The 14662-nt window shown below is 38.1% G+C and overlaps 3 protein-coding genes across 5 annotated transcripts; 1 reads left to right on the forward strand and 2 right to left on the reverse strand.

Annotated features, from left to right (window-relative positions):
• Window positions 1–808: 808 nt before the first annotated feature.
• On the forward strand, window positions 809–2032 carry LOC114523806 (octopamine receptor-like). Its single transcript, XM_028544839.1, has one exon. It carries the CDS (start codon window positions 809–811, stop codon window positions 2030–2032), a length of 1224 nt encoding a protein of 407 aa, XP_028400640.1.
• A 120-nt stretch (window positions 2033–2152) lies between these two features.
• Window positions 2153–7639, reverse strand: LOC114523674 (dimethylaniline monooxygenase [N-oxide-forming] 5-like). Of its 2 annotated transcripts, XM_028544669.1 has the most exons (8): window positions 7209–7639; window positions 5432–5649; window positions 4637–4858; window positions 4321–4443; window positions 3997–4105; window positions 3461–3695; window positions 2520–2750; window positions 2153–2383 (listed from the first exon to the last, which is right to left on the reverse strand). In XM_028544669.1, the coding sequence occupies exons 1-8, from the start codon at window positions 7610–7612 to the stop codon at window positions 2363–2365; spliced, it is 1563 nt and encodes a 520-aa protein (XP_028400470.1). In that variant the 5' UTR covers window positions 7613–7639; the 3' UTR covers window positions 2153–2362. The 2 variants fall into 2 exon arrangements, with proteins under 2 accessions (XP_028400470.1, XP_028400469.1); XM_028544668.1 differs by having other exon boundaries at window positions 2153–2750.
• Window positions 7640–8660: 1021 nt separating this feature from the next.
• Window positions 8661–13473, reverse strand: LOC114523673 (dimethylaniline monooxygenase [N-oxide-forming] 5-like). Of its 2 annotated transcripts, XM_028544665.1 has the most exons (7): window positions 12711–13473; window positions 11212–11438; window positions 10661–10882; window positions 10450–10572; window positions 10018–10126; window positions 9376–9610; window positions 8661–9224 (listed from the first exon to the last, which is right to left on the reverse strand). In XM_028544665.1, exons 1-7 carry the CDS (start codon window positions 13103–13105, stop codon window positions 8901–8903), a joined length of 1635 nt encoding a protein of 544 aa, XP_028400466.1. In that variant the 5' UTR covers window positions 13106–13473; the 3' UTR covers window positions 8661–8900. The 2 variants fall into 2 exon arrangements, with proteins under 2 accessions (XP_028400466.1, XP_028400467.1); XM_028544666.1 differs by lacking the exon at window positions 10661–10882.
• Window positions 13474–14662: the final 1189 nt, after the last annotated feature.

Consider the following 14662-nt stretch of genomic DNA (forward strand, 5'->3'; position numbering starts at 1 on the left):
CTAGATCATATAATGGCATATTTTAGAGCATTTTTTGCACCCAAATTAAAAAAGGCTAAAAAACAAGTAATTCGGGAGAATTTCCAATGTGTAACTAAACGTGGACCGCCTATACAATAATATGATTACAAAAAACATATTCAATGCATTTTCTATATACATGTATATAAATTATAATACATTTTCATCGTTACACTAGATGTTTTCGTTTCATAGGAAACAGATTCCAATCAATTGTAGAAGATCGAAAAATGTTTTACTGCAGTCGACTGGAAACCATAAATAAATAATGCATATGGTTTCTTTCTCGTTCTCGTTCGAAGAATTATTACTTATTACGTATAATATTGAAAACATCCTCATTTCAAAACGTAAGACAGGTGAATCCTGTAAACAAAATATCGTTTGGATGTTGAAAAACTGCATTAATTTGTCTCATTTAGCATTTTTGTTTGTATTTTGGATATAGGATTGTGAGATATATCTTCCTCGTCAGAGTAATTCCTCCTCAAAAGAGATAACGAAGCAGAAGTTTGGAAGAAACAAACGTCCGGATTTGGATAAGTAAAGCGTTCATTGTGTCGGCAATGGAAATTGAATGAAATGGAAATTAGTCTGTCAATAACAGGTCTTTCATTTTTTTCTTATGATAATGGTAGGAAATGACTTCCGTTTAATTAAATAGAGGAAGTTATAACAAAAAGGAAGTGACTGTCGAGAAGTGCTTGGGTTTCTTCTTCCAAAACGTTGTGCTAAAACTGCACACTTTGAAAAGCAAGTTTTTTCGAAAACAAAACAATTTACGGCTATGTTGGATACTTTGTGCAATTCCAACATGACTTCGCAATCACAGGCGGAGTCCTACGCTACCGCAATCCTTTCCGGCCTATTGGCTCTGGTTACAATTCCTGGAAACGTCCTAGTCTGCCTGGCAGTTCTAAAGACATCGAACAGAAACATCCGAAATCCTTTTAACTATTTCGTGCTGAGTCTTGCCGTCGCCGACTTGGTGGTCGGTTGCCTGACCGAACCATTGTCGGTTTATGTCCACGTGAAAGAAGCCTCGGGTGGTCGTGTAGAGCACGTGGAATTGGAGTTCCTTCACATGTCCTATTTCATATCTTGTACCTCTTCCGTGTTAAGCATCTGTCTTCTCGGAATCGAGAGATATGTTGCAATTACTTCGCCGCTTAAGTTCAGACTGTTCTTCAGTGTACGAAGATTTCTTCTCCTGGGGACTATACTTTGGTTGACATCGATAGGCCTGTCATCGATTTATCTCGTCACAAACTACACGACTTATGCTCTGATCTTCAGCACAAATGCGGTCGGCTGGACTCTGGGCGTGAGTATTTTTACGTACACCAAAATCTTGAGGACGTTCAACAAAAGGCTGAGAAACTCTGCAATACAGCGAAGAAAGAAAACAACGATGTCGAGTGAAACAAAATCGCAGTCGGCGAATGTCGGGTTGCAGACGGTAAATCGTCATCATAGGTCGCCCTCAAAACAACCGCTATCCCCCGCGGTCGTTCCAAAACACAAATCCAGGTTAAGTTCCTCGCCTGCAACGCACGATGGTAACGAATCTAAGTCTAAAACGCACCACGACGCAAAGGGAATGATTCCAACGACTAAAAGTCAAAAAAACGATTCGCTCCCTAATCCGTGGAACGTGAAGTTAACGAAAACCTATCTGGTAATCATATCGATATTTCTCGCGTGTTATTTTCCCGCGTGTGTCGTGATATACACTATGAAATGGTGCAGCACGTGTAGCTGTGAGACCCTGCGTTATTTGCAAGATTTGCAGTTCATAATCATAGCCGTACAATCCGCGTTGAACCCGTTCGTGTACGCTTTCCGCTTTAAACGTTTCCGGAACGCCGTGATGCAAATGCTACACTGCCGCCCGCGAACGCGAGCTAATGTACGGTCAACGGTAAACTTCAAGAGTAACATGGCCCTAACCAAGAGCACGTTGTCACTGCAAGTCTCCGCGATAAAGAAGCACTCTTCCGAAGAATTATGAGACAAAAACGGTAATTGTAAATACTGCAACTAAATTTGTAAATAATGTCTGTAACTTTCAGGCCAAAGATATTGTAAATGATTTAATGTGTTGCATTAAATGTCTGAATCTTTCCTGAATTTTACCTCAAATTACATTGTTGTTTACTCGTCATAATACATACCAGAATGTCATATTTTTTACCCAGTTTTAAGCAGTTTGACTCGAAGTATCATTTGCCCTTTTTTATGTGTTTTATTTGCAAATTAAAACCGAATAAAAACTTTCTTTTAATCACGTTGAAACTCGACATTTTCCAGCGCTAACTTAACCGAATATAAGAACAAAATATCAGCATATTTTCACAGATATCTAAAATAAAGGCGATAGATAAGGTTACATTATGTATTACAATATTTCTTTACGAAAGGAAACAAAAAATACACGCTAAAAAGATGATTAAAACCACAGCAAAATTCCGATGGAAATAAGGCTTAGTTTTAATCACCGGCGAACATCTCTTGGTTTTCAACGGACATTTGTAGTCGTCTTCAACACTCAAAATATTTTTTCTTGCATCTTCCCAGGTATTTGGGCCTTGGAGCCGATATTGAGCCGGAACAGCAGGCCCAAACAAACAATGATAGGCAAGTTGAGGGTCTCTTGCAAAAATTGACCACAAGTCAGGCTTTGCTCCGATCATTTCAGTAATCTCGTCCATGTAGGCTATCATCGGAACCTGAAATGTTTCATCAAATGAAAGAGGGATTTTTATAGTTGTTCATTTAACAAGGAAGAATTGCGTTTTCGACCAATCAGCGCGTTTGTTTACATATTCAGTAACCCGATCAGAATGCAAAAATTTTGACTACATGAGAAAGGTACATTATTTACCATTTTACATGAAGTATGAGAAACTTAGGCATTCTGATTGGCTTTGCCTGAAAAATGTAAACAAATATGGCGATTAGTTTAAAATGAAATTCCATCTTTTTATTCATTCGGCTAGATTCAGCTATTCTTTTATAAAATTGAACCCACTTCAAACGAAGTCTTAATGTTACATTTTGCAATTGTATCGTGCGTGCATTTCAAAAGAAACAAAAACATCATTTATGATAATATATCAATCTTTTTTCTTAAACTTTCACCTTCGCCTCTGTAAATCACTGTAAATCCGAAATTTTATGAAAATACTGTCAGTTTTAAAACGAGATTTACAAAGGTTGAACATTAACGAAATGGACAGCAAAACTGGCCAAAATGTTGAGACCATATGTTAAATAAAACTTGAAACTTTGAAAAGTTTTAATAGACTTCATTTTATCCTTTTTCAAGCTTTTTGTGTTTCAATTTTGACAAGATGTGAATTAAAACTCAAACTTCGCCATATATTGTAAAACGTTTGCAAGCTTAAAATGCAAGTTGAAACCTTTCCATTGCACTTACTCCATGTAAAAACTTCTCTTTCGATCTACCAATGTTTGAGAGCTGTTCTTCCCTCGCTAAGCATTCAGCCAGCATGTCCTTGTTGCTCGGCAAAACACATCTTTCGGCAAAAACCTCGGCAGCCACCCTGGCCTGCATTTCCCAGGTGGGTACATCCGAGCCGACGGTCTCAATCAGGCCTATAAATGCCAGAGTTTGGCGATGTGCTTCCGGGATAAATATATGCTTATACAACCTGGAATATAACAAAGACATCGACAGAAGATGAATAAATATACAACATAACAAAATGGAATTTTGTTTTCAAATAATTGGCATATTTGTTTACGTTTTTCAGGAAAGAAATTTTTCAGAATGCCTATAAAATTTGATACTTCATGTAAAATGGTGTAAATAATGAACTTTTTACAGTCAAAACTTATGCATTCTGATTGGGTTACCGTAAATGTAAACAAACTTGCTGATTGGTTTAAACGAAATTCCCCCTTTGTTATATAACATAAATATGATTTACAGCTCAATAATTTATAACGAACCTTGCATAATGTTCGTTCTCGACAGGGATAATATCAGGTGCAAATGGAAAATCTAATTTAAACCCAGTACAAAAGATGATAGCATCAATATTCTCCAACACTTCTTCACCTGTCGAAAATGATCACGTTGGTATTAGCTACATGTAACAGTGTAGATCTAAATCTCAACATTTTCACGTTCTGAATGAAGACTATATATCAGGAAACCTGCCTACACCATCGAGGTTTACTACATGAGTTCACTAATTTTGTAGATAATTTACCCATTGGAGATAATCTTTGTTGACAGCGTGCAACTTATAAAAGTAAAAAACACACACACACCGCCAAATACTACAGACGTTTCTCGTAGCTCCTTGAGTTCGCCTTTTACAATAACTCGACCAGTGATTATTTTAGTCGGTAGTTCATCGTTGACAAATCCAAATTGATTAACTCCAAGGACACCTGAAAAGCCAGAATCTGCGTTGTATTTCAATATCGTATCGTGTGCTCCTCTTTTCATAACGGCAAATCAATTTTAATGAAAAATTTTTAGTTTTAATGCATGATCGATTATTGTAAATTTCCCTAGTACTAATAAACGTATTAATAATTTTAAAAAAAATTCAATGAAAACAAAATGAATTGAGATGAATACCGCTGGGTTGTAGTCCAAGACGCACAAAATCGTACTCCGTGTTGTGGACACCGCTAACGTAGAATCGCTTCAAATTTTTGTTTACTAAACCCGCAGCCCTCGTGATTTGATGGTCGAACGGTTTTGTGGTACCAGGTACTAGGCGTTTTACGATGTAACCGCCGCTTCTTGTGCTGAGGTACACTTGAGATGCGTGCAGGCTCAGCTCAATTGAAATATCACCTGCAACCAGAAGGTTAAAAGGCCTCTTGAAAGGTCAGTTCTTTCTCATGAAACGTATACTTCAATATACTACCAATATATTTATGAATGTGGCCTAAATTATATTCTACAGATTAAAGGTTGTATTATGGCTACAAGAACTTTTATAAAACAACGATTTTGGAGTTCCACATATCGGTCGTGTGTTGAAAGAAACAAACCGAGAGGAGAGGAGGGGGGCTAAATAAAAGGGAGAATCATAAATTCAAGATGTCCGCCGTTCGAGGCACCCCTCCCTCGGTGCGTAAATCCCGGACATATCTTCCTGCATTATAGGTTTTCAAGTTAAGATTACATTCGTGTATGCGGGATATTTATTACCACCCAAAGATCTTTCGGCATATTTCAAAATTAACTTGGTAATACCCCAACAGAATGCGCACATGATACATGCTATTGTGGGGGACGTTTAGGTTCAGTGATTTAGCACAGAGTTGGTGGTTTTCAGACTAAAATATTTGATATCTTTCCCGATTACGCAACCCCTGGGTATTTGAAATATTGCTATAATGGCATGTTTTTTACAGCACCAACCTGCAGAAGAGCCACAGCCAACGACAACAACTCTCTTTCCAACATAAGGCTTAAAGCTTCTGTAATCTCCACTGTGCACTTTAGCACCTTGAAATTGCTTCATTCCTGGAATATCAGGTATGGATGGAATGGAAAGATGCCCAGTGCATATCATTACAGCATCAAATATCTCCTCGTCTATTTGGATCCCATTGTTCGGCGCCTCATTTTCGGCCTGCCTGAAATTTTGGAAAAATAACATGTATATAACGTTTGTTCTGATTGGTCGAAGCAATCCAAACACGGAAATTTAATTCGCGTATGGAAATCAAACTTGGAACACTACCTCCTTTTTTAATTTTATCATGTATAGTAAAATCACATATAACAAGGATAAAAAAATCATAGTCTTTAACTATCCATGATTTTATAAAGCGATTACTTATTGGTTTCCCGCCGTGTTTTGATGGCCTGATCTAAACATGCACGTGCGCGCTTTTCTTAACACTCGTAACATTCCCGCGTGTTTGGATCAGGCCATCCAAACACGAAAACCATGCATGAAGTAATTAATTATTAATAACTATCGATTTGTGATACAGTAATGCATGCGTGTGATGAGTCACTGGAGAGAACAATTCGATTTTACAGCGGACAGTTTTGGATCAACAATCCGCGTTTTAAAAAGTTTCAGCAACTCCTGCCTAAATGGAAAACATGCAACGACCGCAGTTGATTGCAAAGACCCTAGTTCATTCCAATAGATAGTGGGAAACACATAAATTTTGACTACATACTGATCATCGCAGCCCCGACCAGACGACAAGTAAATTCTATATCAGTAATCGACGCTATACTTAGCTAATATAGAAGAGTTTTCCAGCATTTTTTCGACAAATTGAATAAATTTGAAAAGAAAATATCAAGAGCAATGGTTTTAAGGAATATTTTCTAAGAGGCTTTCAAAAGGAAGGCTAGAAAGACGTTTTGCAACTCTGGCGAAATGATTCTATGTGTACAATCGATCCACGCACGACCACCCATGCAACATTAAAAATATTGTAACTATACGCTATGTAAATTTCATGCGGTAATAGGTATATCCTCTGTATTATGTATGTATTATCAATAATTTTATCACAGCACTTTCAAAGCGTAGCCTCACAGACTGAAATTCACACATATTATTCATGCCAAAAATTCCAAGGGGCTGTATACAGATTCCGGTTCAACGAGGCGCGAGATGATGTTGGAGGAATGAAATCAGCAAATAACGTGAGATCGGGCAATCGTGTGATCACCCCGACAGTAACATATGCTAGTTTCGTCTTATAGATTTATCTTAATACTTCAAAGTCATCTCACGCTTCGTAGAATCCCGGTAGATTGTCCCTAAGTCTACAGCAATGGGGGGGTTCATTATGACAATGCAATAATTTAATCTCTCATGATCAGGAAATTTCTATAGTGGTTAATATCAAAAGTCTGACTTCGGACGAATTCACGAGAGGAATCGATTAAAAATTGTTGCTCTTAAAGCATCATAAAAATCGCATAAATGGAGTTGCAGCCCGTAACAGCCGAAGGGCGGTCGATAATTTTAAGATGCAACATTGTAACACCACATGCGACATTTATTACACCACACAGACTTTCGCGTCTGGCCTATAGAAGTCTGTCACTGTTTATTAAAAGACAGCGTGAATTGGGTTTATATCTAAATATATTTTGCAATCTACAGTCCTTGCCTTGTAACTTCCTGATTATAGCAACTGTTATGTTTATAGATATTAGATACCTTGTATTCCTTGTATAAGATAAAGCCCATTTGCCGGTCTCGTTGTAATCCGTGGCCTTCGATAGCTTTGTGACCTTCGTATTAAACCTGACGTACTTCTCTAAGCCAAAGTTCTCGGCGTACAATCGTAAGTACTTCATAAACAGACGATGGTGAAGGTAATTTGGCCATTCCTTGGGCACAGGAAAGTCAGAAAAGCACATTATTGCTTTGCTAATGTTGGTTACCGTGCCGGAATGCACGGAGCCCAAACCCGGTCGAGGTTCGTCGGTGTAGTTCCAAATGCCACCAAAGCTTGATTGCTGCTCAAAACATGTCGGTTGCAAACCAGCATCGAGGCAGCATTTAATGGCCGTCAGACCTCCGACACCACAGCCGATAATTGCGACTTTTTTGGCAACCATTTTGGTTAACTTTATTTGCCGGTAAAATATGATTGCACGTTTGTGTAGATATGGTAATTGGATTGGACTTCGCACCCTGAAGGCATATTCTTAGGTGTCAAGCCGTAAGTGTCTGTTCACACGATCCAATTTTGTTGGATTCAATTCACTTAATTCTGATGAATGTTTTATAGTCTGTTGTCTTGTAGTGTATATCAGCAGCAAATCCACTGAAGCCAATGTACTACTACAGCTACATCAATCGCCGACTATATGCCATACGTCAAAAGTGAATTGGATCCAAGAAAATTGGATCGTGTGAACAGACCTTCAGTGTCAAATTTGCAGCGATGAATTTAATTAATTCATATGGCATTATGAAATAAAAAGATAAGAAGGCTGAAGACATTTTGCTCTAAGCGAGCTAATACTACATGTTTGAAGAAGAAAATACACAAGTTTATATTAGGCTGTTGCGGTTGATCAAAATATTGATAAAGATCGGTTTATTGAATAACGATATTGATTTTTCAGATTTTTCATTCGATACTGAATTTTTTAGTTGATCGATATTTCGATATACCAAAAATTGGGTGAAAAAAATTCCATACTTTTCGCGTTATAGAATCACCCGAGGTTAATGATTAATGTGCTTTTAATCGGGTCTTTAAATGTTTTTAATGACTATTGACGATGCTTTATTAGCGACTCTATCAAACTTTGGTGCTAGAGTAGAGTATAATGGTCTAAGCAGAGATGTATAGTGTTAGATGTCAATTTAGTGAGCATGCTCACATTTCGATGCGTCTGATAAACGACTCATCAGTTAAAAATATGAAATTTTTTTGGTAAAAGAGCATGTTACTATGACGCTGTCCGCATCTTTCAGTATTTGCAGTGTCTGGTGAATCATGTTTTTGTTGAAATATTTATAGAACGTCGTGTATGGAGAACAAAACTCACCAAAATCGATGTGGAACATTTCTCCACCGCCAGTCTGCCATCGATTGAATTGTTTTAATTGACATGTCGCCATCAATTCAATTTTTACATTTAATTTCCCCCAGAATTAAAAAGATTTTTTAATAAAGAAGTATCTATCCTATGATCTTGGAGATGCCCAGCCACAGTTGGGCAAATTTTCAGTATGTATACAATCTAAATTCACAAGGTACATTATCGTCGTATATGTATATTAATTCATGACGATATAATTCTAAACCAAGTTCAGTCATCCCATGTACATAGGACTTCCCATTACCTAGTTTACCTCGAAAAGCGGTGTGCCTCATTTCACTAGCCCGATTCTTCACAAAAGATAACGAAGAAAGTAAGCCAAGAGAGCTCCAAAAACCACAACAAGAACCCAAAACAAATATGAAGACTCCTTCTTCGCCATCATCGGCTCGCATCTTTTCGCTTTCAACGGGTATTGGTAATCTTCTTCGACGCTTTTTATCACATTTTTTGCACCTTTCCAGGTGTTTGGCCCTTGTAGTCGATATTGGGCGCCGATTCCCGGCCCATAGAAACAGCAGTAGGCTAGTTTAGGGTCTCTTAGAAAAATGGACCACAGGTTTGGCTTAGCACCTATCAACGCGGACACTTCGTCCATGTAGGGAATATTCATAACCTGAAAGATATGGTTTTTAAAAATCGACTTGTAAAGACAGGACAAACATCGTATACTAAAGCAATACTTGACGCAAAACGTGACTGTCAGTATGTGTAAAGCTTGCAACAAAGTTAATTTTTTGACTTGACATTCGATCATGTTCACTTACACCGTACAAAAACTTTTCCTTCGGTCTGCCAATCTTCGTAAGGTATTCCTCTTCTGCCACACATTCAGCCACCCTGTCCGCTTTGCTCGGCAGCACACACCTTCCGGCAAACACCTCGCAAGCCACCCTGGCTTGGATCTCCCAGATCGGAGGATGTGCTCCGATGGTCTCCATGAGCCCTATCACAGCCAGGGTTTGCTGGTCTGCGTCCGGTATGAAGATGTGTTTGTACAACCTGAGTGTTGAAAAAATAATCTGATGACATTCACATTAATGAACAGCTTGGTTGACTCTACAAAGTTTACTTCTGCTTTTCAAGAGAACAACTGCGTTGATTTACTTTTTCCTTGTATATTTTGTAACTGCTTATCATCTCTGTCGTGTTATTGTGCGGGTATTAAAATACAGCAAAGACGAACAAATTATTTGTGCACATGTTTTGAATTTAAAAAATAAACCAAGATGATGGCGGCAATTGCAAACAACCTATATGAAAGTCGAAACCAGTGACACCCTCGAACTAAACACGAGTAAATTTAAATGCAAATCATGGACGAATTGAAGCGAATGCTTTTTGGTAGTGGAAACATCAGATTTGTACATATAGAAAAGTCGGAAACAGACTTGGTTTTAAATTTATACCTCGTATAATGGCCATTCTCGACCTCAATGAGATCAGACGCAAATGGAAACTTCAAATCAAAACCGGTAGCATACACTATGGCATCGATGTTGTCCACCACGTCCTCACCTGTGTGGGGAAATCGTTTGGTCAATAAAAAGCATACAAAATCAATCATTATAACTTTATATGTCTGTGAAAATTCATCCAATTTAAAATCTCAACATTAAGGACTTCGTTTTCCCTATGGACGGTGGAGGATGGAATAAAAATCGAATATAAACAAATTGTCAGGTTTATAAAAACGAACTAATTTGTGAATAATAACAGTTCTATGTATTGCAACATTTTTGTATATGAAATTGATCTTATTGAATTTTACGTTCTAAGAATACTCAAGAACTTCATTTTCTCCCAGAATGGTGGAGGATATAACAAAAACAGTCACGAACCGTCAAAGACCACAGACGACCCCCTAAGTTCCTTCAGTGCCCCCTTTACGATCACGCGACCAGACATAATTCTGGTTGGCAATTCCTCGCCGAAGAATGGAAATTGCTGAACCATCGCGACTCCTGTGACAGATTAATTGCAGGTGTAATGAGAGAAATAAGTATCATATATATTAGTTTAATTAGTTGTTATTAATTGCAAAGCAATTACCCGTAGGTTGAAGACCGAGACGTACAAAATCGTACTCTGTATTGAGAACACCTTTAAAAAGGCTGCGATTGAAATATTTGTTGACGAAACTCTCTTGCCGCGTGATCTGATGATCAAACGGTTTTGTGGAGCCTGGCACGAGACGTTTAACCACATAACTACCCTGCCTTGTGCTCAGGTACACTTGTGACGCGTGAAGGCTCAGCTCAATGGAAATATCACCTAAAAACATAGTCGTTGTTTGAGAATCTCCCGACCAGAGCATCATCGTCTTCGACAACTAAAGGCCTGTTCACACGATGCAAATTTTTTGGATCCAATTTACTTCTAACGTAGGTAATAAAGTCTGTCATTGATAAGGCTATACTGCATTATCTTAGTTGATTTACGGCCCATAAACTGAAGGTTAGTCGGCTATAAAACATCAATCAGAAGTGAATTGGATCGTGTGAACAGACCTTAACATCAAACGAGTGTCATTTTCGGTTCGGTTCATTATTTGGGTCGAAGTTTCAGCGGGATCAGTGATTTTCAGAAACAGCAATACCTACCAGCCGAATAACTGCTACCCACAACAACAACCCTCTTCCCAACAAAAGGATGAAAACTTCTGTAGTTCCCGCTGTGGACTTGAACACCTTTGAAATCTTCCATTCCTGGAAACTTAGGTGTAGCTGGATAGCAAAGATGTCCAACGCAAATCATCACCGCATCGAACGTCTCCTCAATCGTTTCACCCTTGTGATTCTCCTCCGTAACTTTCCCATCTTCGGATTTTCTGAAAAGATTAGCGATATTTCTTTGTACAGAGCCAGACCTCGTGTGATTAATAACCTAATATATTGCCATGTTGCACAATATACATTTAGTATAGAATAGCCGCTATGATGTAAGAAGCCAACTGGATGAAACAGATTGAACTGGATTACCCGCCATTACCTCGGCTGTGCAGTGCAAGTGGGGATGCATAAAAATCACGAAGACGTGCATTACAAAACTGTGTGTTCCTAATCGAAGCCCTAATGCATACTTCCTATGCAGAAAAGGTCTTTAATATCAATAGGCGGCCAATCCGGCCATTCAAACAAGGGGAAATTATGCAAAACGCTTGTTCGCGTCTTAAATAAGACGGGCTTAGCAGACTCGTATTATAAACGTACAGCCCCCGTCTTAAGTCCGGCTACACGGCGATTTTTGAGGTCGATTTTCTTCTCCTGGTGTATGTTATTAGGTAAATCCAACAGAGTAGGTTACTTTACTTCGCCCAGCATAAACAACTGCGTAAATAATTCACACAAAAGCATACGCTGTGCCTTATAATTGTCTTCGATGAAAGGCTGCGAATGCATGTGATGTCTAAAAGAGTCTCTCAAACGCAAGAATTGTACAGACATAAAAACGTTTATCACTGCACAAATAAAAGGGAGTTTAGTGTGCCTCGAACCCAGAATTGCCAAGTTTGCCTGCAAAATGTGAAGTAGTACACAAAAATATAGCCATGCGAAGTTGGCAATTTTTGAATACTTTGTATTGTGGGCGAAGGTAGGTCTGAAACTTATTTAGTTACACTCTTCATAATACATAGTATACAAAATTTGCCAACTACGCTTGGCTATATCTTCGGTACTTTGCAATATTCCGCAGCCAAGAACTTTTCTTTTTTACAATGTTTAAAACACAGTTTTAATCATGCAAGCACAATGCTTTCAGATTAATTGTTTACACACAATCTAAATAAAAATTCGTGGCGAGCAAACATTATCTTCGCCGCCAACTAAATAAAAATGAAATAAAAATGAAGTAAACCTTGGAATATTCGCCGGAAAATCCGTGGATTCTCTAAATCGGAATTTGAGATTGATTTGTATCGATTTCCTGGGCCAAAAATGCATATCAAATTATGAATCAAACTCTGATTCAATTAAAGTAACTCGCTGAACCCGAGTTTCAAATATTCGTTACAACTCCTTCCATTCAAGAATTCAGTTGCAATTGTAGAAGGTATTTTAAAATTTAAATACCCTGAGAGCTAAGACAGTTATTCGTCTACCTTGTGTAGGATACGAGCCATCTTCCGGTCGTCTCGTGATCTGCGGCCTTGGAAAGCCTTTCCACTGTCGTATTGAGTTTCACGTATCTCTCCAAGTCAAATTCCTTCGCATACATTTCAAGGTATTTCATGAACATGCTGTGATGCATGTAATTCGGCCATTCCTTTGGCATCGGATAGTCGGAGTAACATATTGTTGCTTTGCTGACGTTCGTTATTGTGCTTGCGTGGACGGAGCCAAGGTTAGGCCGTGGCCCGTCCGTGTAGTTCCAAATACCGCCGAACTTCGATTGTTGCTCAAAACATGTCGGTTGCAAACCGGCATCGAGGCAGCATTTGATGGCGGTCAGACCTCCGACGCCACATCCGATAATTGCGACTTTTTTGACGGCCATTTCAGTTCGTTCGCAGGCGAGACACGATATTAAATAAACAATCTATCCTACGAGCAGCGCTTTTAAACAAGCGGTTACCAAAAAGATAGACTAATCGGCTTATATTTAGATTACGACAGCAGAGCTTACACAGGAACACGTAATTCAGTGTTTGGGGTATTTAATGCGTTTTTAAATAATGATAAAAATCGCCACACTTTGGTCCGAAACGTAACGATGCGTATAATATATTCACAGCATGGGCATTCTGACATATACTTAAATTAAACAGATGGAGTCATTTACAAACCTCATCATACAATTTGCCGAATTAATTTCTCTCCTATTTATTATTCTGCTGTTATCAGTGAGCTTCTATATTCTTTATTTACGTCGAATAAAATATGGCCATTTACCAGGTCCGCCCGCAAGCTCATTTTTTAAAGGTAAGCGGAATAAAGGGATGGCCAGCGATACAAATATGAATTACAATTATTTATGTAGAATTTGTCATTAAAAGTTTACTTTGCCCTGTTGAAATCCTTATAAATTTTATAAGACTCAAAAGCCGATTACAATTCGCTCTTCAATTTAATGCATGTTCGAAAAGATGTTTCGTACGTGACTTGTAATTCAGCAACTCAATTAAAAATTATTACAACAAAATTCAAAATGGCCTCTTGTTGTTATTGTGATATTCATAGGGACATAGTATATTCATAATCGCTTTTAAAAGATATATATTGGTTGTAAGGCGAATATACGAATATGTTTAGCTACGGCCCTGCTGTTTACATATTATGCTATCATAAAGTAGCTATATTTATCAGTCATTTGCAATGATAGATGAGGGAAATATTCGTGGTCAATCTTGCGGTTCTTAGCTACGTGCCATTACCGGCAAATTGATCATTGATCCGGCTTCTAGTAATCAAGCCATCATCGACACGAGCGAAAGGGCTGCATGCTTTCCGCTGTCGCGTTTTTTATACGCAGGAACACGCACTTAAAAGTCCAGATCCGTATAAATGTCAATATAATGTCATGTTTGAAAAAGTTAGCTGAATAAATAAACTTTTTTTGCATATTTTAGTATGCATTTGTTGACCCATATGTTAAATAATAAAAATTTGGAGGCAATTGAAATTTACCGCGCGTAAAAAACGCGACAGCTGTAAAGACTGCTTTCTACTTACGCGTTTTTTATACGCACGTACACGTACGGAGAATTTTAAATGCTTTTAAATTTTTATTATTTAACATCTAGGTCAACTAATGCATACTAAAATGTACAAAAATCTAAGTTCCTTCGATTTACTCACTTCGTTTTTTCAAAGGTAACATTGAAAAGTGGAAAACAGCCTTAATGCTGGAGCTAATAACCACGCGTGCCGCTGATAACTTAGCAGATATAGATCTCCGGCCTTTAAGGCGCTGTTACACTATGCAATTTTCCTTGGCAACGTGCAATAAAATTATGATACTGAGGGATGTTACTTTGCAAATGTAAAATGTTCGCTTTGAGTAATTTGACAACTTTAGATGCCTCAGAGGTAGAATTGCATTGCAAGTTGCGAG

This window comes from Dendronephthya gigantea, unplaced genomic scaffold, assembly GCF_004324835.1.
Source record: "Dendronephthya gigantea isolate DGI-Jeju-01 unplaced genomic scaffold, DenGig_1.0 000028F, whole genome shotgun sequence".
NCBI lineage: Eukaryota > Metazoa > Cnidaria > Anthozoa > Malacalcyonacea > Nephtheidae > Dendronephthya > Dendronephthya gigantea.

Excerpts from the sequence above, each read along its gene's own strand:
- LOC114523806 (XM_028544839.1), top strand. The coding sequence starts at position 809 with ATGTTGGATACTTTGTGCAATTCCAACATGACTTCGCAATCACAGGCG.
- LOC114523674 (XM_028544668.1), bottom strand. The coding sequence starts at position 7,612 with ATGGTTGCCAAAAAAGTCGCAATTATCGGCTGTGGTGTCGGAGGTCTG. Across the intron at positions 4,859-5,431 it reads TGGCTGTGGCTCTTCTGCAG|GTGATATTTCAATTGAGCTG; the intron begins GTTGGTGCTGTA and ends TTCTGGTTGCAG. Across the intron at positions 4,106-4,320 it reads AACGTCTGTAGTATTTGGCG|GTGAAGAAGTGTTGGAGAAT; the intron begins GTGTGTGTGTGT and ends CATTTTCGACAG.
- LOC114523673 (XM_028544665.1), bottom strand. The coding sequence starts at position 13,105 with ATGGCCGTCAAAAAAGTCGCAATTATCGGATGTGGCGTCGGAGGTCTG. Across the intron at positions 10,573-10,660 it reads TCTCGGTCTTCAACCTACGG|GAGTCGCGATGGTTCAGCAA; the intron begins GTAATTGCTTTG and ends AATCTGTCACAG. Across the intron at positions 9,225-9,375 it reads AGGAAAAGTTTTTGTACGGT|GTTATGAATATTCCCTACAT; the intron begins GTAAGTGAACAT and ends CATATCTTTCAG.